Source organism: Syngnathoides biaculeatus, chromosome 3 (assembly GCF_019802595.1).
Source record: "Syngnathoides biaculeatus isolate LvHL_M chromosome 3, ASM1980259v1, whole genome shotgun sequence".
In the NCBI taxonomy this organism is placed as follows: domain Eukaryota; kingdom Metazoa; phylum Chordata; class Actinopteri; order Syngnathiformes; family Syngnathidae; genus Syngnathoides; species Syngnathoides biaculeatus.
This window is the reverse complement of record NC_084642.1, coordinates 25,628,741-25,653,142: the sequence shown is the minus strand read 5'-3', so window position 1 is coordinate 25,653,142 and position 24,402 is coordinate 25,628,741. Positions and strand designations below refer to the sequence as shown.

Genomic DNA, 24,402 nt, shown 5'->3' with positions numbered 1-24,402 from the left:
GTTAAGCTCTGTCATGATCCTGCCGCTCCAGCCCGGGCTGTGCGGGTGCCCGTGCGGTTGAGCTGATTGGGAGGCGCACACCTGCTCCTCATGCGGGCTGATTATCCTGTATATTTATATGACCCCGATGACGACTGGTATCCCTGATCGTAAACCCGTGTGTACCAACCTTCGCCTGTTCTCCGACCGACCCCGTAAGCCTGACTCCTTTGAGACTTCTGCCTGCCTTGATCGATCTCCCGTGTACCGACTCCCGCCTGCCCGCTCACCTGCTCTCTTCGCTCGACGTCCCAACTACCGCTCCTGCACCTGACTGCCTGCTCGATCCCCGACCACGGAATAATAAACGTTTCTCCCCGAACTACCTTGCATCTTCCGAGCCTTGCATTTGGGTCCTACTCACGTTCCGATGGGTCGTGACAAGCTCAAAGTTGAGGGTGAGCATAAAATGTCATTAAGTTTAAATTTACAGCATAATTACAACATAATTTCAAACTGATGACAATGATGATGATTATGATGCTAAAATGTTCCATAAATTGTGGTCAAATCTGAAAGAAAATGTTGCAAAAAATCAAATGAAAGCCCTGGATCATCTTGGCGTCAGCGTCATCGCTGATGTTGGTATATAAAACTTGAACAACTATGAAAATGATGAAAATGTTTATATCAAGAAATGATTTTGTTATAATGTAAGTTTGATGATTCTGATGTTTCAATTTCCTTGAATATGATATATAACCACAGGGGCTTAAAAGTAAACTTCACCTTATAAACGAGGTTAACATGACTTTATTTTCATAAGCACAGCTATGAGACATCTGACTAATAATAGTACCTTGCATATTTGGACAGTTCCACCTGCGATTTCAGAATCAACAGCATAATGACACATAGAGACATGGAAGTACTTTTTACAAGCTGTGTCACACTAAGAAGCACTTTATCCTTTATGTCCCTGTAATGTTGAGTGACAAGAGGAATAGGGATGCGAGCGAATAAGTACAAACAATTTCACATAAGATGATGAGGCTAGATTTTGGTCCCTTTTGTTTACTTGTTATGACTCGTCAGTATCTTCTCTGAGATTTCGGGAGAGTGTATGCAGCTGGAGGAAGAACAGATGTGCCTTCTCGTTTCTGCCAGCTGTGCTCCAATAATTAGCGACCAAAACTATAAACTTCGGTGCATTCTGCAGCTGTGAACTGTAAATATGAAATTGATGTCTGTAATCACACATCGCATACTGATCAACAATCATAAATCTCTCTTAACCCCCACTTTTGTATTTGTAGTTACATATATTAAACAACAAAAAGCAAAAACTTATGTAACAACTTTGAGACTTGCCTGAGCACATTTCGTGTCTGTTATACTGGCCGGTTGAACCAAAGCTCTGTTATCCGTTGCAAAAATATGTTTCTTCAGAAAATAACTTACAGTACTTGTGTTGCTCTTACGGATTTGAAATCCAAGAATCCAGTCACATCCCTGGATTAATTTTCATAATCACTAACTGTGCATGTCACCAAGCAGCAATCTCCCGTCGCAGTGTAAAGTGCTTAAATTCAACAACTGGAAATATTCCCATTCCTTTGATTCTGTCTGGCGGAAAGATTAGAAGAATGATGACAAGACTGTTTTCCTTGTAAAACAGTTTTTTTTTTTTTCAACCAGACTTTCAGTCGAACTAAATCTGTAATTGAAAATGTGAAATTACTCTGCACCCAATATGCGAACCCGAAGATGGGGGAAAGTAGATGTGAACTTCAGCACCCACCAACATTTATGGATTCATATTTTGCAGAAATATTTTGACTTTGAAACCTGGCCAGATTGGTGAAATATTTGATAGATTGACACAGATGCAACATACGTTTGCGTGTCTTCAAATAAAATGACTTTAAAAGAGTGGCAGAAAAACAGGACAAAATTTAGCATTCATTGGCCACCACGTGGAGGTCCTGGGTAGATTGCCAAAAGGGTGCCTGGGCTTCGACTGGCAGGGATCAGAAAGGAGAAAATGTAACAAAAACTTACAAAGAATAAAAAAATGACTAGGGGAACAACTGCAAAAATCTAAATTAGGGTCCGATTTGGTGTCAGAAAGAAGGTTAACTAAGACGGAGCCTTCTTCCAAAACTGATAAATCTGAATCTGAAAAAAATAAATGAAGGAGAAGTGTTAGGGCTTGGTGAATAAGGTAAATAACTCGTTCAAGTGGGGGACACTTGTGAAAAGGACAGAGAAGAGAGAACAGTCGGGTTTACTAGAGGAGAGTAGGTATTATTGGCTGGCTGAGAGCACTGGGAGGCAGACTGGCGCCATGCAAAGCAAGGCTGTGAGCATCGCGCTGGGTCCTTTTGGGTCACTTCATTCTGTCACGGTTGGGTTTTCATGGTGCTGGAACGCAAGACAAAATGTGGAGGACCTCAGTACACTGAACAAGAGTTCAGGAAAATCACAAATGTTTTATTTCCCCAAAAAGGAAAACAAGGCTCAAGGAGGTAATGCTTGATTTTAAAAAAAAACTAAAAAAATCGAAATAAAAAGTAACAAAGGAACCATGGGAGACAAATAACTCACCCCTACCAGAAAGGACCAGTACCAGGAAAGATGACGTGAGACAAGACTACCTTTTACATACAACGATAAACTGACAAGCAAAAGGAAAAAAAAAAAAAAATATATATATATATCACATGCCATACACAGCGTAACTCAATATACTGCAATCACTGAAAGAAAGCAGGAATCTAAATACAAATAAATTGACGACACAGAGGAATAGACAAGGGGCTCGAGGGAGCTGATTGGTTGACACAAGGTAGAGAGTTAACAAGAACAGATGGACACAATAAGTAAATGACCGCATGTGACACAGGAAAACATGAAACAAAACCAAAAATAATTAGAAACTAAAACACAGACCATGACAGTCATTCTTTTATTGAATTTTATATTCATGCAGCTATTCGCACCATTTCACAGTTGACATGTCAAAGTGTTCTAAAAGTTAAAAAAAATGTTTTTGCTCTACAGAGTTCCTCCCACATCACAGTTCCTTTTTTGCGAATGTGTTACATTGGAGTGGAATATATCCATCGATCTTTTGTGAAAATCTGTGGTTTTAAATATTCCATCCATCCATCCATCCATCCATCCATCCATCCATCCATCCATCCATCCATCCATCCATCCATCCATCAATCTTCTGAGCTGCTTATCCTCACGAGGATCGTGGGAGTGCTAGAGCCTATGTCAATGGGCAGGAGGCGGGGTAAACCCTGAACTGGTTTCTAGCCAATCCCATTGCACACATAGACAAAGAGCCGTACTCACAATCACAGCTAGGGGCAATTTAGAGTGTCCAATTAATGTTGCATGTTTTTGGGATGTGGGAGGAAACCGGAGTGCCGGGAGAAAATCCGCCCAGGCAAGGGGAGAACATACAAACTCCCCAGAGGTGGTTCCGGGATTGAACCTGGGACCTCAGAACTGTGAGGTCAATGCTTTCAAGCTGCGCCACCATGCCGCCCGTTTTCAATATTTTGTTTTAAAATCTGTACTTACTGTAATGCTCTTGAATGTGGAAAAGGAATGCCATAGTCACCAATGCGCTTTTCAGCTGTATATTAGACACCAAGTGCAAGTATGGAGACTGTTATGCTTGAATATTGTGTTTGTTATGGACAATCCGCGATGAGCACAGAAGTCCAATAACAGAACACCACTCGGGTTATGATCAGGAAGAGGGGGGGCTGTTCCCAATCACGCCCTTCCAGCTCTCACTCTCATTGCGCACGTGAGCCTTAAATCCCCACAGCAGAACGATGAAGTCACCAGTGGTAGCATTCTCCAGCACCCCCTCCAAGGACTCCAAAAGTGTGGGTACTCTGATCTGCTGTTTGGTGGATAGGCACAGACAAGTCAGGACCCATCCCCTGACCTGAATGTGGAGAGAAGCTACCCTCTTATCCACTGAGGTAAACCCCAAGATACAAGCCGCGAGTATACTCACACCTACTTGGCACCTCTCATTGTGGGTAACTCCAAAGTCGAAGAGAGTCCAACCCAACCAACCTTGTCCAACCCTAGGCTTCTTCCCTGCCAGACAGGTGACATTTCATGTCCCTAGAACCAGCTTTGGAAGCCAGGGATTGGATCGGCAAATTCCCTGCCTTTGGTCACTGCCCAGCTCACCTCACACCCGAGACCCTGATGATCCCTGCCACAGGTGGTGAGCATGGGATGGAGGATTCACGTGAGTTAGCCTTTTGGGCTGTGTCTGGCTGGGCCCCATGGATGCAGGCCCGGCCAGCAACCTCTCGCTTTTGAGCACCCCACTTCCATTCCTGGCTCCAGATGGGAGCCCTGGTGACACACTTCCAGGTGAGGGAAATTGAGCTCCAATATTTGTACTCTTCCGAAAGGGGTCTTTGAGTGTGCTTTGTCTGGTCCCTCACCTAAGACCTGTTTGTCATGGATGACCTTAGAAGGGACGTTTGTCAACTTAGCTCCTAAGATTGTTTGGGACACACAGACCACTCAACCATGATAAGGGCTTTAGGAGAGGTATGTGTGTTTTTCTATATATTAGAGTTTCACCAACGGTGGGATTTGGAATGAGGTCTATACCCAGTGATGAACAGCGGTTCACTGTATTTACATTACCACCTAAAGTCCAGTGAAAATGCAGAACAGTGTATTTACAAATAATTTCCACATGAGTAGGTTAACTTTATTGCAATATTTTCTGAAACCTTTGGATTATTTTGCCGTAACCTTAAAATCATACAAGCATTCTACTAATACAACATGACTTTTCATAGGATAGCCTGATTTCTTGCAATAACGTGTTGATGAATGCATTAGACGGAACATACAAAAGTGCTATTGAAGGGGAGTTTGTGCTTCTTATTGCATTCAAATTAAATACTTGCACTTCTCCCTCCCAAAAGCGAAATTATTGCTCAAGCGTTTACTTTTATTCTGACATCTTTATTTGCACCACTATCTGAGAGTCAGGCAATAGCAGTGTTTGTCAAGTCTTGTTGATGTGTTTGTATGTATTTACAGAACTCCCCGTGAATTCATAATCACCCGCTCAATGTTTTCCTTTGCATCTCCGTGAGGCAGGTGTTGAAATTTGGATAAGCTTGGTCAATGATTGAAGATGGCAAAGATGTCTAAGCCTCTTAAATTTTGTGCCAGAGGAGAAAAAAAACATTTTTCATCAGAATGACAGTTGGCATAATCTCCTTTGGATTGAGACCAAAGCATAAGTACATGGGATTCAGAAGGATGTTTTCCTGCATTTTGAAATGAAAACTTTCAGATGGATGCACAAGTATGTAAAAAAACAAAACAAAACAAAACCAAAAAAAAAACTCTAGCATGACTTCTAACACTTGAGTTTTGATGATTGATGTCGTAAAATCCCTGATTAGTCATTTATTGTCTACCCTGTTCTTACCACATCTGCTTAATCCTGGACTTTATTTCCCTTATTGGGACATTAACATCTTTAGAAATTCCCTCTGTCTGTGACCATCTGGTTTTATGAGGCCATTGTACCTCCTAGATAGCAAACTTTTCCATTTGTCCTTATTACCTTCCATAAAACCTGAGTATTTAAGAGGCATTATAAAAGTTCCATTGCTATTTGACGACATCTGATATCTGGTTGGCATTAACCACATGCATGATGCAGTAGTCCATTTGCACAATGAGCCACTTACCTTCCCCGGCAAATTATCGGTATAATATAACACTCCTTTTATTACTTTACAATAATAATGGATGTGTGCCAAGAGAGGTGATGTGTGCATCTGTCTACCACATGTTAAGACATCCCTTTAAAAATTAGTTGAACATGTTGAGACAAGAGTCACTAAATGAACAGGTGGATTTAGAAGGATGATATCACGATATGTTTCAGGCCACAGTGCAGGAATTTCATTATTTAGTTTTGAATGAGAATTTAAGAGGAGTTAACTGGGGGCTGACACCATTTCAAACTAGGCAGAATACATATTGCAGAGGTGCCTGTCATAAATATTGTAATTGGAATATAATTTTGTGACATTGAGTCAAGGTCAGATCTGAACAACCGGGTTAAGGCTAAAATGCAGTATACTCACAAAACTTTTACAATCTGAGAGGCAATTCCCTGTATAAAACATTTGGACTGTATCCAACAACATTTTTAGAGATTATTTTACAGCATTTTATCATCTGCTTAAACAGGCAAAAGAAATGAAGAATGTATGTGAATGTAATTCATAATCTAAGAGTAAGAAAATAAGAAATTTGCCACTGACTGCCCAGACAATAAGCCACATATTGACCCTATTCTACAAAAGAATGTACTGAATATCATGTAAAGTGTTTATGAGTTGTCTGTAAAATGTTATACATTATCCCGTTGTTATGATACGTACTGGAGAAATGAGAGATACTAACATGTTACGATACCCCTGAACTGATTCTTCATCACATTTCTCTCATACAAAAACTCTCAAAGTTCAAACCTTTGGAGATTTAAAAAAAAGTAAACTACTGTATTTTAGAATGAACCCAAAGATCAAAACCTGTTTTAGGTCTAAAAAATGTATAGAAGAAGTAAATATATAAATGCCCCTCCATCCATTTTGTTCCGCTTTATCCAGGACCAGGTAGTCCTATAAAAAGAAAAATCTGATAGCGTTTAGAAATAACACATTTCATTCTAATGATCAATCTATGAAGTTGTGCACACGAGAAATTATTACCCGCGACTTTGATGTATATTACGGTTCCTCTGTCCGGTTGGCGTTGCTCTGCTGTAGCGTCCTTGGTGCAGTTTTCTTATTGTGAATGAAAAGCATAGCTATGCAGTCTACAATATCACTTTTAGCCACCTCTTTGTGCAGATAACTGCAATTAATCCAAATGCGCAATAGGAACACGCTGACACCTGAGAAATGACAGATTCCTGTGACAAAGACACATTTACCTGCTGACCAACTCACAAATCTGATTAATTCCTGTCGGTACTTGATTGAATCAGCTCTGTCTGGAAAATTCCATGTTGATTTGCGAGCAGAAGCCAATACGACTTTAAGGCTTAGGGCTTTTGTGTAGTTGGAACAAACCAACCAGTCAGACTGTTTGGGGCTCATTGTTTTCCAGAAGATTTACTGACTCTTGTTGTGTTATCCACGTTGTTACTGCTGTCATTAAAAGTTTGCAGATCTTGCTATATATTCTTGCCAAGGATGAAAAAATGCATTTCTAAGATTCTTTAGACTTACTGTTTGATCGATCCATTCTGAGAACTATAACTTTGAAAGTATTATCAATTAACGGACTTATTTCACTAGAAATTAGTGTATTAAATTATAAGATCCTCATGATTTAAGTTTGCTACTGCTCCATTTTTCTCTGAAGATATTATACATCTTAGGCAAGAAATGAAGGCGTGCCAACAATGCCAATTCTCAAGGCTCCATTATGGATATCAAATCAGAACTGAAAAAGTTGTATTGGGACCTCCCTACGAGAAATACACAGCTTCACATAGATGGATTCTATCAAAGCTCTGACGATAATGGTAGTTATTCCTTGTTGGGTACCTTTGTTAATGTAATGCTGTTTTAAACCAAGATACAAAGAAACACAATTTTAGACAGGTATACGGAAACACTACAGTAACTGTATGCTCACCATGGCTGATATTCCATATTTAACTGCATGAAGAATTTTGGTCTCTTTCCACAAGGAAAGTGATCTATCCCGCCCTCTCCCTCAGCTCGATATTGAGCCCGAACGCTGTGGTCTCCTCAGTGTCAAGCGAAATACAGGAATTACCTTCTGGTCTACTAACCGCGGGCCTGCTCTGTTTTTTCGCTCAGCCAACCATGAAGATTGTGCATCATCTAAGTCCCTCATCTCCTGAGTCACGGAACTCCTCTCGCTATCACATTTTGATGAAGCACCTCTCGGGGGGGGTGGGGAAAATCAATCAATAAATTAAAAGTAGCAGCAGACTGTTTCTCCACCAATATTTGAATAGCAAACACGGACAGAAAGACCAATATTTTTCGCTGACTACAAACTGACAACGTTCCCTTAAACATCTTCCAGCATAGAGTCACTTACAAAGTCCAAAAAGTCAAGTCAAGCTTGAGGAATATTAATGCTGGTGAAACTCTGTGTTTTTGAAACCATTTATTTCAAAGTCAACAATGGAATTTGAAACCATCTGTTTCAATGACGGCCTGTGTTTTAGACCATTTGTTAACTGCACAGAGATTTTACACAGACTTTCTTAACAAGTGCTGCTTTAAATGTAAGACTGCCTACGTCAACAGAATATTCTTACTTTTTAAACAAAATACGCCCTGATGTAATCCTTTTCCCAGCGACAGGAGGTTTTGTTTGGTCTTACACGACTTACTTTATGGCTGACAATTATTTTATATTTGTGTTGTTTACAAATGATTCATTCAAATGGAACCTACTGAGTGGAACCAGTTCATGGACTAACGTGTTCCTTTCCCCATTCAGTTAAGCTCATCCACAAGCACATCAGGGCAGGCTGTCACACATGCACTTATAAATCTTCAGACAATGCTATGACCAGCGTGCAGGCGGGGAAGGAAATTTGTTCACTGCAAATGAACGACATGTGTCACTCATTGTACGACAACCCCCAACGAGTGTCCTGATTCTTTCACTGCAGGTGAACAATACGTATCACTCAGCACAAGATTCTGCTAAGGGATTCTAACTCTTCCCTCCTCGCGGGTTAACACTTTCATTGACATCCATTTCTCCAACCCCATGAATGGTTCTTGAAACCACAGGAAAAGAGTTGTTCACAAGCCAGACAAATGAAACAAATAAAACAATGGCAAATTATGGAAAATCAGGGTTCCAAATGGTCAGGAAATTAGACATTCTTTTAAAGTTCAGACAATGTTGACATTTCATTGAATGCTCTGAAAATTCTGCCTCCCTGGAACTTTCAGCTGCCAATCAAATACTGTACGTGCCTTCTGTCACAGCTCCTAAGTGGGGAGAGGAGAATTGAATTGAGCGATGCTCATTGCACCCGCTGTCATGGGCTCATGTGCTAGCCGGGCACCCTCTCAACCCCATGCAGTGACAATTTTCCCTCCTTTGCCTCTGTTGAAATTCAGTGGGCATCACGCTAATAGCCGCTGAAGGCTGGATCGCATGCGGCCACAGCGGTGCATGCACCACGGTCCCCGTGGAGGATTTTTTTCAACTTGTCCTCCTTTCCCCGCAACATCGTGGCAGACAACTGTGTGGCTGACGACAGGAATGCTGTTGCGCTGGGCCTCCGGCAGCTACTCTAACCGCTGTGGCGCTGACAAGACGCTCTGGGTCGACAAATCCCGGGCACACAGCAGAGACACTGTAGGCCAAATAACACAAAACGCATTACAATTCAGGGAAGATACTTTTTTGCCTCTTTCTGGGCATAGTTTGATGGCTGACTGCACACTGAAAAAAAGAGTCCACTATAACCTCTTTTTATGTAATATCTACAGGTTTAAATTACATGCATGTATGAGAGAAAACTAGTCTTAGTAATGATAATCAACCATAGCTACAATATTGTAAAGTTACTGAATTAAAAAAGCCTTTTGATTTTTGCGTCTGAGATGAAAACGTGTTGCCCATACAAAGCAATGTTTTTGAATGGGAGTGACAGTTGACAGGAATGGAAAAAGTAAGCCAGAAAATGTCATGCAGAGATGAGATGCAAAGTTATGCAGAAAGCTACAACAACGCACAGTCGAATGTACTTTGCGAGCATTCTCGACTTTCTTGTCTTCTTTCACTCCTGGAAGGTTTCTTCCGGGTTCCTTCACAGCCCCTTCCTCAATGCTCTTTTGATGTCATCTGCTTCTTTTAGGACGACAGCCTTTGAGGTTTGGAAAGTGGAAATAAATATCACACTTAACAACGAGAACAGGTGGACAAAATAACAAAATGAGCACGTGACATGAACAACATTAGACACAAAAAAGTGTGAAACAAATCTAAACATAATCCAAACTAAAACCAGACTGTAACAGTGTGGATGGATTTCACGAAAAGATTCTTTTGTTGCATGAGTAAAGATGTTTTTGAGCTATCCCAGAAGGCAACACTGTCCTTAGATAGATCGAAAAATAGATATTTTTTCTTCCTGTGAGGGAGATTACATTTACAAGCTTCATAACAAAGTTTGTAAAGTGAAATGGAAATGAGGACAAATTCAGGTTTACACACACGGCTACATGTCTCTCACTCACACACACTTGCACACACCCACAAACTCATGGACTCGTATTCATGATACATGACTACAATGACATCACCGCGGAAAAACGTCCTTGTGCCAAGTTTAGTCGTGGTAAAAACAATGTTTAAATAGTCAAGCAGTAAGTGATTTGTGAGGAAAACGTGAAATGTTTACATACAACTTTGCTTTCTTTGGAAATGTTATCTCAAATGAATTATTTCTCTGGTGAATAGAGCTCTGAGTCATCACCCATTCTTTCACTTTTAACAAATTCCTTTTGGGACAAAAACACGGCCATTCATTCAGTGGTCGTGGTGGCTGTGGTCCGTGTAGCTACTTTACGTTGTGCCCAATTGTTCCTTCCCTAAACACCTGACAAGGTTGCTTGGCTTGTGAGAAAAGGAATACATAATTTGGGGTATATGTATTCCGTGACACCTGTCCAAGTTTGTTGTTTTTGTACGATGATTTATACACAAGTAACGCCTGTTCAATGGAAATTATCTTATTGATGCTACAATATAAGTTAATTTATAATGTCCAAATGTAACATTCTTTAAAAAAAAAATGATAACAGATTATTGCTATGTGGACCGGGTTACATACTGATTGACCCAATTCTCGGTCTGAGGTCTCTGGAAGCCTACATTATTAGCCCGCAATCGAGCTCGGGGATCGTAGTTCCTCTCGTTTCGGACGGAAAAAGCCCTGTAGAACTTTAAGTGGAGATATTTTCATATATTTTCTCAAATTTATAGGGAGTGTTGGTACATGCTAACGTACGTACAGTCTGTGAAATACAGTATACTGACAGGTAAAAGTTGTTGGTTGTAACAGTGCATTCAGCAGACAGAACTGGGAAGAAATTGCTATATGTCATGATTTTGGAGCCATCCATTATTCTAAACCGCTTATCATCACAATGGTCATTTGGAGTGCTGCCGGCTATCCCAGTTGTCTTCGGGCAGGAACCAGACCAACGCCCTGATATACCCTGAACTGGTTGCCGACCAATCGCAGGGCACAATCACATCTACAAGCAATTTAGAGTTTTCCATTAATGCATGTTTTTGCGATGTGCGAGGAAACCAGAGTGCCCAGAGAAAATATAATGCAGGCACAGGGAGAACATGCAAACCAAAATGCTTCCCCCATAGAGTTTCTATGTTACAACCGGGCACACTGAATGAATAAACCGTAATCAAGGTTAAGAAAAAGGTGACTTTGTTACGTAGGATTATAATTCAGGACAGCTGGAAGGAACATATGGGATTAACCACATCTGAAATTGTTTTTTTTTTTTTTTTTTTTAAGCATACACTAAATCTGACCTAAGAAGGATTACTTGACAGTTTTTGCACAGGGAGTTGTGTCCAGTGATGAAATAAATTCTGGCAGACAGGTCACTCGTGAAAGGTCAACTCTGATTTGAATCATTTGCATTAATTGTATGTTCTGCTACACACTCACTGATTATAGTAAAAGGTCAACTCCCGTGTACAATTAGGTCATATTTGGACAATGGCAAGAGTTTTTGTAACCCTTAGATACTGTTAGAAGCCCAAAGCAGACACAGAGCATAAAAGGAGTTACTTTAAATTATTTATTACATATAAAGTTAGAATAAAAGGAGGCTACTAATGAGTAGGTGTGGTTTGTTCACACAAAGTACAAAATAAGAAAAGTGGATACGTAGCTTTTCTAATACACAAAGTAGGAAAATGTCCAAAAATAAATCCCATTTAACAAAGGGCCGTCTTGCGTAGGGAAAAGTAGTAATTTTCACAGGACAGAGAAAAGATGTTAAACATGCAAAGTACTACTGTTAAATACAGACATAATAATGGGAAGTTCAAACAAACAGCTGTCAAATTCAAAGGTTGGAGGCAGTTGAATGTCCTAGTGCAGAAAGCAAAAGGCAAGGCAGGAGTTCCGGAAACTCCAAAAGAAATTGAATTAAAAATCAAAGACAAACACATCTCAGGATCATGAGGAAAATGCAAATAATTAATAATGTTTAAAATGAAAAAATATTCAATGCAGTTCTGTGTGGCGGACAAGCCAGTGCAGTGATGTTGTTTACCTACAGGGGGCTTGTGGAAATACAGATGCTATGGGTTGAGTACGAAGGAGAGGTAAAAAGGGTTCTTGGGCATGAAAGAGGAGAGCACAGAGTATGGAACTGAATGTGGGGAATTTCAATGTTGGGACTACGACTTGGACTTTCTGCTTAACAAGTGTCTTTACACCTTTTCTATGTCTTCGACCTCCATGAGCTGAATTTCCACTGGCGCCTCGTAGTTTCATGGCATGGTTGGCGGACCAAGATAACTTTTTCCATGACTGATTCTTACAAAAATACAAAATTCTTTGGAGGAATGCTCACATTTGTCATTCCTTCTCTCCGACCGAGACAGACGGCCATGGGGAAGCCTGGTTTATCTTACATGGATGCTAAATGAATTACCAGCCCGTCGAAAGGAGCTCATCAAAGCGGAGACTCGACTAGGAATTTTGCCTCCTGACTCGGACTTAAAATCAATTAGCAGCTGGACTCCCAGGCATCAGAAAACCCATGTGTCCTGACCTAAAAATGTGGAAATCTAGCTTGGTCCAGGGTTCGAAGGCCATTAGTCCTTTGAAATCCAATTCCTGAAGACATCTGGGGGAATGGATGGAACATAAGGGACGCACATGCAGTGAAGAGTGACTGTACCCAGCAATTGAAAGTTATCACCCAAACATAGCTTCATCAAATTTGAATATTGTGTGACATTTTAAGGAACTTTGCCTGAACACTCTGTGTTTACCATCACAACAGCGCCACTCGTGATTGTATTTCTGCAAACTTAGGTGTCTGATGTCAAATCTGTTTGTCAACAGAGCCAGAAGGGATGTTGCACTTCACACAAGAAACATGCCACATGGCAAATATTACAGTGTTCTCAACAGCCGCATACAATTAAAACATTCATTACGGGGATTGAAGAGGATGTGGCAATACAAAGCCAGAGACTGGTTCCATTCACTTAGATCCAATAACTAATATTTTCTGCAATTATTTAAAGCATAAAATAATTCTCAGACGAAAAAGTAACATTAAGAGTTGGTTTATCTCCCCTTTGGCCCCCGGAGGGGTTAGGGAACCATTCCATTTACGGTGTCGCGCTCATTGGACCACCTTGCTAAAGACTGGCTCAATCAGGAAGCTGCACCTCTCACGTGGACACATCAGACCCCCCGCCTCGCGCTAGCCTTTTGGGTGCCTGGGTAGCTCATGGACAAGCTCCGTTGGGAAGGAAACAGGCGGTGCACATCTGCTCCAAGTGTTGTTTGAACAGTGATCCCGGGCTTCAGCTGCCCTGGCTTGGAAGGGTTTTCTTGCTTTTTCTTTTTCCTTCCTCTTTTTCTGCCAAATCCACCTGTTCCAGGGGCGCACTGGAATGGCCAGACATTCGGGAGATTGATCAGCTTGCCTGAATTGTGTTGTATGCAATATAAATCCAATTTGCAGTCTACTAAATTACAGAGTGGCGTGTATTTGGGTTTAAATTAACAAGAACAGGAACCCACGCTCAGATATCTACCTTTGCACCTCAGGGCCTCTTAACACCCTCACTTCACAAGTCCATCCTCCTTCTACCAATGTTTATCTGTTCTTTGTTTTTCTTTCCCTTCTAGACTCCCACGTGAGATCACATTAAATTTGTGATACAAATCCCCTACCCCCTACATGTATCATTTTTGTGTTCACGTTTGTCAAAAGAGCAACGGTTATCAAGAACTTTAAACTCATTGATGTAGCAACCTTCAGAGTACGAGAGAGAGTTTTTTCATCACTTTGTCCTGAAGTTTTACATATCCAAAGAAGAGATGTGACGCCCCATTTAAAGTCATGCTAAACAAGAAATAACGCAGGGATCTCATACGACTTATTGTTTTCTCCTAAATGAATTATATTTTTATCCCAAACTATATACACTACACTATATTTGTGTTTCCTTTTCAGGGACTAAAATGTACAGTGAAGAAAATAAGTATTTGAACACTTTGCTATATTGCATGTTCTCCCACTTAGAAATCATGGCGGGGTCAGAAATTTTCATCGTAGGTGCATGTCCACTGTGAGAGAATCTAAAAAGAAAAATCCAGAAATCACAATGGATGATTTTTTTAAAATGATTTACATCATACAGTTGCAAATAAGTATTTGAACACCTGAGAAAATCAATGTTAATATTTGGTACAGTAACATTTGTTTGTAATTACAGAGGTCAAACGTTTCCTGTAGTTGTTCACCAGGTTTGCACAATCTGCAGGAGGGATTTTGGCCCACTCCTCCACAAAGATCTTCCTAGATCAGACAGGTTTCTGAGCTGTCGCTGAGAAACACTGAGTCAAGTCAAAGATTTTCTTTCGGGTTTAGGTCTGGAGACTGGCTAGGCCACGCCAGAACCTTGATATGCTTCTTATGGAGCCACTCCTAAATTTTCCTGGGTGCGTTCTTTGGGCCATTGTCATGTTGAAAGACCCACCCACGACCCATCTTCAATGCTCTGACTGAGGTGAAAGAGGTTGTTCCCCAAAATCACACAATACATGGCCGCGGTCATCCTCTCCTTAATACAGTGCAGTCGTCCTGTCCCATGTGCAGGAAAACACCCCCAAAGCATGACTCTACCACCCCTATGCTTCACAGTAGGGAAGGTGTTTTTGGGATGGAACTCATCATTCGTCCTCCTCCAAACATGGTTAGTTGAATTATGACCAATAAGTTCCATTTTGGTCGTATCTGACCACAAAACCTTCTCCCCTGACTCCTCTGTATCATCCAAATGGTCATTGGCAAACTTAAGACGGGCCTTGACATGTGTTGGTTTCAGGAGGGGAACCTTCCGTGTCATGCCTGATTTCAAACCATGACGTCTTAGTGTATTACCAACAGTCCCCTTGGAAACGGTGGTCCCAGGTCTTTTCAGGTCATTGACCAAGTCCTGTCGTGTAGTCCTGGGCTGATTCCTCACCTTTCTACGGATCATATTGAGACCCCACGAGGTGATGTCTTGCATGGGGCTCCAATCCAATTGAGAATGACCGTCATGTTTAGTTTCTTCCATTTTCTGCTCCAACAGTGGATCTTTTTTCCTCAAGTTGATTGGCAATCAGGATAATACATGGAGTGGAGGTGGACTTTTAAAGGCGGATTAACAGGTCTTTGGGAGTCAGAATTGGAGCTGATCGACAGGTGTTCAAATACTTATTTGCAGCTGTATCACACAAATAAATCGTTAAACAATCACACATTGTTTTTCTGGATTTTTCTTTTACGATTATCTCCCTCACAGTGAACATGCACCTACGATGAAAAATTCAGCCCCCTCCATGATTTCTATGTGGGAGAACCTGCAATATAGCAGGGTGTTCAAATAGTTATTTTCTTCACTGTATTATCATCTGTATTAAACATTTCTCTCAGGTATTTGTTGAAATAAACTCCCCTGAAAGCTCCGGTCAGTCAGTTTAAAGGGAACATAAAAAATACATTTGTACAATGCAGACAATATGACAGAATTTGAATTCTACCACCCATATTTTCTTTTAAATAAATTAGACACCGTGCTTCCTGCGCTTTATTTATTCATATCCTCTACTCTTGACCCCAACTCACTTCAAATTCCTCTCATTTGTTACTGACTAAGACCTAACCATCTCTTTGCACACAGATTTTGTCTTGCAGTTTTCATATTAAGCGTAGTTACACCGTGGTTGCTTTTGTCTCGAATGTAACGTGCATATAAAACAGAAAGTTGATCAGCCCTCTGTGTATTTTTCTGGATCTATTCATTGAATTCAGTTTTATGGGAGGGGGGAGGGGGCTGGAGATGTGTGTAAATTCACTGAATCCTGCTCACTCGCTGACTTCCAAACGGTGAAAAGACAATACACCTTGAGGTGAACTGACGTCTCGTTACCAAGCAAAATGAGCACTGAACTGCTTTCAAATAAGAGTCAATGTAGCAAATACTGGAGGAACATCAAGTTGTACGTCATAAGTCAGCGGTAGTATACATTGTACTCGCTATGGTTTAATTGTTTTATTCCAAATGGTAATTCTTTCACATTGCAAGTCCTTGTTTAATTCCACTATCACCTCCACTATGTGTGCCTTCTGAATATTAATTACTTAATATTGATACCCAAAGAGGACTGGCTACGAGACTTGTTTGCTGGTACTGTTCTGACACCATCAAGTCACCTTGTTCTTGTATTCACAGCTACACTCTGCGCGTGGTGGGAAATGGTATCAAGGCTCAAGCTGCGAACCCTGAGGTCAAAGTGAAAGGAGCTGACTCCGTGATCCATCAAATCATTGACAAGCTAAAGCATATCAATCAGGTGGGCCGTTTTGCTTCTGTGTTTATGCACTTCAAGGAAACTTTGCAGTTTTAAAACTGCTAGCAAAGTATATGATATATAATCTATTGATATTCAATTGTTCAAAGTAGATTCACCACTCATTCAACCCGGATCCTTGACTCCTAGTGATGGGGAGTATTGAATTATACAACACAGTTAGGTAATTAAATTACAAAAGTTACATATTTTTAATTAATTATATTACTGGGAGAAAAGGTATTTGATTTACATTTTTCAATTGCAGCAAAATCTCAGAATTTTTTCACCTCACTTCCTCCTTCTAAAGATGATTCTTCTGATAGGCTGTGTTTAGTCATTTGCCATTTTGATGTAGCCAAATGCAGCCAAGTACATTTTCAAAGTATACTTCCCTGCACTGCTCTACACTCTGACCAAAGACACATCCCTTCTTACGTTTATGAGCCGTGCACTGCATGTAATGTGCGCTGAAACCAAGCTCCTGAAGCTTAATTAAAGAAGTCAACACAAGGCTGCAGGATGTGCTCATGAATGTCCTGAAAATGACTGACATCTTCCGTTCCTACCCTCACCTATGGTCATGAACTGTGGGCCGCCTGGGTAGTCAAATCCAGGCATTACGTGTCTGTTCCACGCTCCCGATTACCATCCATCCATTGACTGAGCCACTTATGCTCTCAATTCCGTTACTTTCAAGTCATCCGTAGTCATCAAGTAACTCCTGTATCTCCTCACCAATGACTGACTCCCTATATAGCCATATTTTTTTCTGATATATGACAGAATGTCTCTGCAGTGAAAGGAAAGATTATAATTGGCTTTTAATTGTCAAATCCTTCTCAATGTTTCAATATTTTGTGTCCATATGTCAGAGGATTTTGAATGATGGGCGAGCCATGAGTTATTGTTTTTCTGAACCCACACCGTCATGTGGAACAGTAACTATCATCTTACTGAAGACCGGAATTATAAAAAAGGTCGGGAGAAAACACTTGCAAAAAGTTGATTTCCGACAAACTAAAATTAAACTAAGTATAAGTCTGAGTGAACTGTCTGTGTGAGCCAAATGTCTATGATAAAATGCACAGCTACATAAGACTGTAGTGCAGCAGTATCAGTATACAGTAGCTAAATTGCAGTTCTGCAACTACAGAAGCACATTAGGAAAAAGTCAGTTATCATTCAATGAAGTTATATGAAATAAAGTTCAAAGGCAAACTTTAAAGATGTTTTTCATTAAGGCTGGCTAGTTGTTATCTTATATCTTATCCGACAGAATTCTGTCACATGCACAGTTGCAATAAATTACTAGTAGGTGTATTGGAATAATGGAAAACCAACAGACCCAACATTCATGCTATGCATCCTGCTGGGCCCGTGTGATTGAATAAATAATTGAAAGGGCCATGTTCAAATTAATCGCAGCATGAAGTTCAATCAGTGCGATAATTTATGCTGTGCTAACTTTAAATTACGTGGTCTTTATTTAAGGATCAAGCTAGCACGTCATTTACGTTTGTTTGTACAAAATCTGAATAAATAGATCATTTTAGACATTATTCGGAAGAACAGTGTTCCGTTACTTTAATTACATGACATAAATATTCACAGTAATTACATTAGTTGGAGGTGGGCGGGAATGTATAAAGAAGTGGAGAATATGATAGGGAGCTTTGCTAAAATGATCTGTAATGTTTTAAAATGGAAAGTAAAACCAAAGTGACAGAAGACCGCCATTCGAATGGATCGAAGGACAACCAGAATGGCAACAATTCAGCCAGTGATCAGCTTCAAGGTGATCAAAGACTATCCAAAGTTCCCTCTGAGTTTTGCAGCAATTCAATAAGCTGCTCCCAAAGGAAATTAAAAATTACAGTTGAAAATATTGGACTATGGAGTGACCCAGTAGCAACCCGTACATGTATTGTTGGCATGATAACTAACACACATTATGACCCTACCAAAACACATACAAGACTTTTTTTTTTTTTAAGCTGGGTCCAACTCAATTGGAACAATAAGGTGGCCAGTCAGGTGCATTGCCCACTGAAGACTTAGGCTGCATATTGTTGCAAGAATACATGCCAGCAAGCTAATAACTAATATAAACATGACCTTATATGGGTATCAGTGATTATTTTTAAGGAGACAGAACTCAATGATTAGTTCAGTTTGCGGTGAGCTGTGCAACAGGTACACTTTAAACTCAACCGTTGCCTTCCATAAATTAAACATTTCCTTTGCTTGTTGGGTTTGAATTTAAACAATGGAATGCATGCAAGTTTTTCTTGACCGTATGTTATCCGCTCCATTGTGATCTTTTCAAGTGTGATGGCTTCCTTTGGGAAAACAAGAACACAACAAAACAAAATGGAATTTGGTGTTTCCCACTTTCCAATACAAAACTAGCCTTCCTCCCCCCCTTCAATGATGAACCAGCTAATGAAGGCGCTTTTATGATCATTCAACCTGCAAAGAAACAGAAATATTAATTATCTTAACATCTTTGGTGCTCTCAAGCCTAATGGCATTCCTTCTTTGACTAAAGACTGTTGTTAAAGGCAAGGGCTTTGTCATCTTGCTTGTGAGCCCAATTATGGTTCATTTGCATTTTCCTTTTTACTCCATGAATAATTTTACCCCTCCGGATCAGACAAACCTACTTAACATGGTTATGTAATTTGACTTAAGCCTTCTAATTTTCACAAAAGTTCTGTATGAAGACAAATGGCACTGCTGCTTAACAAAACACTTTAACATAGATTTAATTCTAATTCTTCACATTCAATCACAGTCAAGTGGTGGAGGATTTATGAGAACAAATCAATTAGCCTTGGATATTTTTATACTGCTTCTTTGTCCAAATATGCTTGATGTGCTTTGTTAGTCCTGCTATGGTGGGCTGTCCTATTGTTTCAAGTGTAGCTTTGCGGTCGGAGTTAATTGTTATCAGTTGAAGGGGAGTTTTACGAAGGACTTGATCTTTTGGCAAAATAGTGAGGGAAGTCCCGAGTGAAAAAGGCTGTCAATATAAAATGGTTTAATCCTTAATTGTTTCACTTCTAGTAACTGTTGGTGTATGTGCAGTTCCTTGACTTTAATGCAGACAACCTACATTCATTGATGTGTGAATTTGAGAGTGAATGCGTGTCTGTCACTATATGTGCCGTGTGATTGACTGGCGACCAGTCCAGGGTGTAGTCGACCTTTGGCCTGAAGTCGGCCGGGACTGCCTCCAGCTCACCCTAACCAGGATCTGGAGTATAAAAAATGGACGGCTTTTTCATTTCTATGATCACACGCAAACTGGTTTGATTTCCACAACAAATCTACTCCGTTTTAAAACTTATCTTAAAATGATTACTCGAGTTTACCTTGATAAATAGGGTGGAAAACGATGACAAATACATTTAATACATTTGATAACAATTCTAAATTAATTAGAAAACCCCGTGATAGCTTTACTACAGCAGCAACGTTCTGTGGCTGACAATATTGCCTTCACTGATGTTTTAGCCATACTGACATTTTTATGAATATGTCTCTTCTGAGGTTTGTCCTCTTAGGAACAATTTTATATAATACCTTGTTCCTTTATATTGTTTGGACTTAGTGTGGAGTGATTGGTTTCTTCCTTTGTTACTGTTAACAGTACTTGAGTGCGCCATTGATTGTCCTCACTTTGGAACTTGAGTTGATTGGCTTCTCATTAGTCGCCGACGTACACAGTGTGAGCTGTCATTGAAATTCAACTTATTGTATATAATCACTCCTATACTGTATGAGGAATAAACAAAGAGGGTGTATTTTGAGTTGTTTTGAACTCAAGACAAAATGGGGCTTGATATAAATGGTGGTTCATTTTCTGTACTTGTTAAATGCGGATGTGATGCAGTGAAATCTGAATTCATCATTTCTGCGAGGACGAGATTTCAGGGGCACGTTTGTGTGGGTTAATGGCAGAGCCCAGTTTATGGCCAGCAAAAGCATTGATGATTGCATACACATTCTCATTCAGTTGTACACATGAGCAAGTTTGTGCATCATAAAGGTTAATTTGTGTGTAAATCACTTGATGTGGACCTTATTAAAATACGGAAGTTTAAAGTGCATGTGTATTGGTGCATAAATGACATGCTGTCTGTGTGTGGAGAGAGAGAGAGAGAGAGAGAGAGAGAGAGAGAGAGAGAGAGAGAGAGAGGCTTGTAAATGCTTCAAAAAATGTGAATGGTGGTAAAAAGTGAAATTCTGTAACCTTGTAAAGGGACCGGCGTTGGCGATTTTTACAAGGATGAGAATGATGTCGATTTTACGTTTGCTTCGATACATCATGGTTGGTTGTGTTGCATCTACATATCGAATATGTTCTTTATTCTTCCTATTTATTTTACCCAGTGACCTTGACAAAGCGACGTACGGAAACAATTCCCGCATATGCGAGAACCAAATGGAAATGTAACATGATTAATCCAGTGCTGAAACAAGTCGGCAAACAAAATAGAAATGCAGCTATTGACAAATTCATCATGCAAACTCTGGATTTCATCATCTTGCTCATCAGCAGCTCTTTCTTATAAATTATTTGTACGCTCCTCTCCTCCTTGGCTGTCCTCTCTTCTTGATGTGGTAAAACCCATCAAGAATCTATAAGCAGGTCCTGTCCCCGTGTCTCTCAATCATAATCAGGGCCCGGCAGCTTCTCACCCACTCTTCCTCTGAATTATTTACCAGCCATTGATGTGGTGGTTGACCGGCAGTTTTTCTTGTGCATTATTCATATGTCCTCCCTTTGTGCGAAAGATTAACACTCGAGAATGTATTCACAGTTTATTTGTTGTGGTCTAAAATGTGCATACAAAATTACAATATCTGACTGTAATGAAATAGTTGGGCGGGTACTGTTGCTCTTCGATTCAAACAGTTGGAATGTTTTCTAGGTTTGAAGACATTACACCTCTTTCATTCATTAATGAGTTCTTTTACTCCAATTTGCTTTCTTTATTGCATTTGGGCTAAACAAACTATGACAAACTTGACATATGACAACTGTTGTCAACACTTCTATTAACTATGTATTGGAATGAGAAATATGTTTGGCAAAGAGAATCATGAACATTTTAGGGAAGGGGTTAGGGTAGGTGTATTTGGAAGGACTTGAGCTTTGGAGTTTAAATGGAAATTCCCTTTAAATGACAGAAATGAGAATGATAATTCTAAATAATTAAAACAATGAAAATGATAATGTTAATAATTGTATTCCAGCCTTAATTAGTAGGCTAATGAAATTCATTTTATGTCCTTTTTTAGTCAGTTTTAGAATAGATTTTAAAGTTGTGCTACTGGTCTATAAATCACTAAATGGTTTTGGGCCTCAATACATGAAAGAAATGGTAATGGTATACAAACCCGGTAGGGCTCTGAAATCCAACGACTCAAGTTTAATAATGATTTTGATTTTATCACATAGGCCCCAAGACGTTTGAAAAGAGGTACGATTGATCACAAGTGTTTCTGTAGGGTGCATATTTGCTTTGGTGTGTGCACTGAGAGCTGTGATAGACTGTGGCCTACCTCATTGGGTACCATACATGGCTCCTCTTAAGCCATGACACTAGGGCTAATTGCCAGGGTCCTGCGGCCATAGTTTACTGTCTGATTTTGGTGCAGATGGAAATAGTAGACAGTATTTGCTCACTTAGATTCTCTGTGGCCAGCTGCATTATTATTTTGAACCTGTCTGTGTGTGTAGGTGTGTGTGTGTGCATGTCCATGTCACGAGTGTAGTGGTACACATGCCTGAGTTTGATGTGGGCATCGTGGGATCAATTCCTGCTCAGTAATGGTGTCAATATGTGCCCTGTGACTGACTGACGACCAAGGTTATATTCCGCCTTTTACCCAATGTTCGCTGGGATAGGCTCCGGCACTCCGGCGACCCTTCTGAGGATAAGCAGCTTGGACAATGGATATGGACATGAATTCTGCTCTTTATCAGAAAAATTCTGAAGGAGAATGTTCAGCCATCAGTTTGTAACCTCAAGCTGAACTGCATTTGTGTTCTGCAGCAGAATAATGATACAAAAGACACCGGCAAGTCAACTTCTGAATGGCTTGGTGGGGGGGGGGTTGTAGAATTCCCTCGTCAAAGTCCAGAATTGAATCTGATTGAAAATAATTTAAAAAGGTCATTAATGCTTGAAAGTCCTCCTTTGTCGCCAAACTCATTCAATTCTGGAAGGAAGAGTGTACCAAAATATCTTCATGGACTGATGTGAAAGACTTACTGCAAGTTATAGAAAACGCTTGATTTCATTTGTTGCTGCTGAAGGTGGCCCAGCAGGTTATTCGGTTTAGGACCCAATTACTTTTTTATACAGGGCCAGGGTTACCTATGAATATTTTTTCCCCTTAATAAATAAAATCACCGTGCCAAAAAAAAACAAACAAAAAAAAAACACTTTATGTGGGAAATTGTCAAATATTGATGTTTGTTTATTGATTTTAAACATTTAAAAAGGGGGGAACCTATCTGTCAGGTTCATCACCTAACCACTGGACTAATGTGCAAATATCAGGGACAGAAGAGGTCTTCAATTGGCTCGTGAGGAGGACGGGTTTGGCTGACCAGCTACACCCCTGAACCACGTTCTGAGTCAGCCTCACCATTGTGCCTTTTTTTATTGCTTTCTCAGGTAAAAAAATTACAACGTTACAAATTTACTAAGTACAAATGGTGAAACAGAAGGCAACACCAACACAAAAACTAAAGTAAATATTTCTTCAAAGCTTCAGCAGTGTCCTGATAAACCTTTTAGAGATGGGAAGGGCATGTGATTTAAAGCATGTTTATGCTGTTCAGGAGTATTTGCTTGAAGTCAGCTGGGGGGCATTGCCATTCCAGGTGTTGCTGGGTCACACTCTGGGTCACATAGCCGCTCGCAAAGGGAATGGTTCAGGCAAGAATAATAAAAACAAATGCATGATAAAACAATCATTCCAACACTATCTACAAAACTAAGACTTTGAAAAGGTTGCAAACGCTTCTTCACACCACTTTATTTTTGTGTTTATCAGTAGATGACTGTCAGGAAGGGCATCCGGCGTAAAAATTGTGCCAAACATATGTGCGTTCATCTGAGATGACACGCTGTGGCGACCCCGAAAGGGACAAGCCGAAAGAAACTTACTTTTTACTGTAAGAGTGAAAAAGAGAGTTTCAACAACAATGTGTTTGACGTTTTACAAATCCCGTGTCCAACGCCATATTGTCATACTCTTTATGCTCCCAGACTGCACATGGTGATAATAAACAGCCTGTCAGCACTCCTGCTGGGATGAGGAACAGGCAAAATGATGGTGTGTGCCTTGTCCTGACACATTTCTCCTCTGCCAGGCAAATATCATCATTGTGCATCCATGTGTTTTCTTTGCCTCGCTGCTGTTTACAGATATTATTTGGTCAATGATAACACTAAAGTATAAAGTGCCAATTTACTACGTCTAAAAAGTCCCCTTCTCTGTAGAGAGCTCACATTACAACCATAAAAGAAAAGCTCAAAAAAGTTGACTTAGTTATCTTACACAGTAGGACGTAGAATAATTGGTCACCAAAATATTCCCAAAATATATTCTGAATTATTAATTATCAGGTAAAAGGCGGGAAAGAACGTTGGTAATACAGACATTTTGTGTGTTCTTGTAGTTTT

At 40.1% G+C, this 24,402-nt stretch overlaps 1 protein-coding gene across 1 annotated transcript in view; it reads left to right on the top strand.

Annotated features, from left to right (window-relative positions):
* Window positions 1-24,402, top strand: part of gpc5a (glypican 5a) — a 110,712-nt gene that overhangs the window by 46,162 nt on the left and 40,148 nt on the right. Inside the window, exon 7 of the mRNA XM_061815146.1 lies at window positions 16,576-16,696. Coding sequence (XP_061671130.1) covers window positions 16,576-16,696 — 121 coding nt within the window. The remainder of the gene's footprint in view (window positions 1-16,575; window positions 16,697-24,402) is intronic.